The sequence below is a fragment of the Chaetura pelagica genome, unplaced genomic scaffold (genome assembly GCF_000747805.2).
Source record: "Chaetura pelagica isolate M959 unplaced genomic scaffold, ChaPel_1.0 scaffold249, whole genome shotgun sequence".
Classification (NCBI taxonomy): Eukaryota; Metazoa; Chordata; class Aves; order Apodiformes; family Apodidae; genus Chaetura; species Chaetura pelagica.
This window is the reverse complement of record NW_009954538.1, coordinates 757,543-760,090: the sequence shown is the minus strand read 5'-3', so window position 1 is coordinate 760,090 and position 2,548 is coordinate 757,543. Positions and strand designations below refer to the sequence as shown.

The 2,548-nt window shown below is 44.2% G+C and overlaps 1 protein-coding gene across 2 annotated transcripts in view; it reads left to right on the top strand.

Annotated features, from left to right (window-relative positions):
* The window catches only part of BCR (breakpoint cluster region), a 91,128-nt gene that overhangs the window by 62,325 nt on the left and 26,255 nt on the right, over positions 1–2,548 (top strand). For both annotated transcript variants that reach the window (XM_010004802.1, XM_010004803.1), the window contains exons 7-8: positions 1–48; positions 386–526. The exon at positions 1–48 is cut by the window's left edge and continues 3 nt beyond it. In XM_010004802.1, the coding sequence (XP_010003104.1) occupies positions 1–48; positions 386–526 (189 nt within the window). The remainder of the gene's footprint in view (positions 49–385; positions 527–2,548) is intronic.

The following is a 2,548-nucleotide window of genomic DNA, read 5'->3' as shown; positions in this document are numbered from 1 at the left end:
TTATACAAGCCAGTGGATCGAGTGACTCGCAGCACACTTGTTCTGCATGTAAGTATCTGTAGGGTAGATGTCAAACTTTAGACCCTGTTCCTCTTTTCTTCACCTGGCATATTTCACAGGGAGCTGCAGGGCTGCAGAACTGCACTTGTCATGCTACATAACAGCCTCTTCCTTTTACACTAAGGGGAGGGAATCTGTTGTTAGGACCTTCTACCTCTTTGGTTGTGTTACTAACAAGTGCAGAGTTTTTCTCTGAAGATAAAGCCTTACACTAATCTGTAAGAAGAGCCTTGGAGCATCTTGTCCTACAGCTCTTCTTAGGGGCCCTCAGACCTCTCCTTTCCAGTGCTGCTTATGGCTCTGTTCTTTGTGTTCCTGGTGTCAGGATTTGCTCAAGCACACTCCAGTGAGCCACCCTGATCATCCACTCCTGCAGGATGCTCTGCGGATCTCGCAGAACTTCCTCTCCAGCATCAATGAGGAGATCACTCCTCGCCGGCAGTCCATGACTGTAAAGAAGGGGGAGGTGAGTCTTCCTGCTCTCCTTATTTTCTCAGTTTCTAAATACTGTTGGTGCCTTTTCTGTAGAGCAGACTAGGAAGTTAACACTATTAATTCGTTTGTTGCTAAGATACAGCTTATGCAGTGTCCTTGTACTCTAAAGGAGGTGGTACGGCTTCTCTCTGTTCTCTGTTCAGAAAACAGTTTGGAAACCCAGAGAAGTATGATTAGAGTTTTGTCCTTAGCATTGTTATAATCATTTGTCATATGTAATTTCTATGATGCATATTGCTGTGCACTAAATGGATTTGTATTTTACTTGCAAAGTGAAACTGAATAGGAAACCTGGGAGGAGAAAAAGGTGAGGAAACAGCAGAAATCATGAAAGATTAGGAAAAGCTCTTTTCCAGAATCTTCATTCTCTCCATGAAACTCATTTTTTGCATCCTTATTTCTAAAGAATAATGTTGAACATGGGACTAGGAGGCAAAACAAATGGAATGGGTTGGGAAAGCTAAGGGAGGTTATGGACTTGTAAGGCTCTAATATAACTCTTGTCAGCTCTGCTAAAAGCAGGACTCCACCCAGAAGTTCTAAGGTGTGCAGTTCCTTTACCTGCATGCAGTGTTGTGCAAGGAGGGTGTAGAGCTACAGAATAGTGAAGTCCCTGCATGCCTCAATGGGCTTGATTAATTTACCTCATAATTTCATTAGAAAGCAATTCAGTCCTTCCTGATAAGGAAAGGCCAGGACTGACAGAAGTATTAAGAGGGAGAGATACAGAAGATTGCACAAAAGAGAAGTGCAACTCAGATATTGTGGCAGTGTGCCAGAGACACTGGCTGATCAAGTGACCCAAATTACCCTGTACAAAAACCCTCTCATACAAAGCCCAGGAGATTGTTAAGATACCATGAACCTTCATGATGTATTCCCAAATCCTGTCAGCTAAACATACTTGCTTTTAACTGTTATACTGATTCAGCTGACAAAGATTTGCTGGAAGCTGCAGTACTGGGAATTTGGTGCACTTTGTCCTGCAGGTCGTGCTCATTGTCTTATTTTGCCAACTGAGGAAGCCTGCAGCTGAGAAGAGGAGGGGCTGAGCAATTGGAGGCTGAGTTAGAGGCTCAGACATCAGTCACCAGGGCCTCAGTGATAGTAGATGGCCTCATTAAAGTGGATGCTGATTGAGTTGTAGCAGAAATCGCAGGCTAGACTGCCCCCTCATAGAGGAGGGAGCATTTTGTGTTCTCTAGTTGTCTGTCAGCATCTCAATGAGGGATGGAGGCTTTCAAAGTGTCATGCAGAATCCTAATGAGGTGTCAGAGCCCAGGCAGAGGGGCAGGCTCAGGAGGAGGATCCCAATGATCTCTTTTTGGAGTGATGTATTTGTCAGATCTTAGAAAACAGGAAAGGGAGGCTTGTGAGTAGGTATGTTCACACTCTGAATAGTAATCCAGAGACACAAGTCTGCACGCAGCTACTCTGTGTGGGTTAATGATGGCTGCTCCTTCCTACAAGCTACTCAGCTTGGGGTCATAGCTGGGTTTTGTTTATGCCTGTAAATCTTTGCTTTTCCATTTATCCTTTCCTCCCACTTGCCTTGCTTGTTCTTCCCCTAGGGTGACAGGACAGTGTGCAGTTTACATCTCCTAATTCACTGCTCTCAATGCATAATGCATTTTTTATTTTAATGAATCACCAGCTTGCTTTGAATTTTTTCATTATTTGTCTTCCTCCCATTGAAATTTCCTTGGTCGAAAGGAAGGAGGGAAAACAGCCCTTTCCCTTCATGTATTGCTTAGGTGCTGATCTCAGTTATCTTTTTTCCCCAGTCCTTGCCTTTTATGTGGAATAATTTTTGCCTTTGAGTGCATTGTGGGGAGGAGTCAAATCTCCTTTACCAGCCTTTTGCTCCAGCTCTTTTTTTCAGGATTGCTTTGAACTGGGGAAAGCAGCTAGTTGTTAATCTCCCTAGTGGCAGGCTGCTTAGGAGAGGAGTGCAGGTCAGGAGGGAGTACAGGCTTATCAGCACTGCATTCCT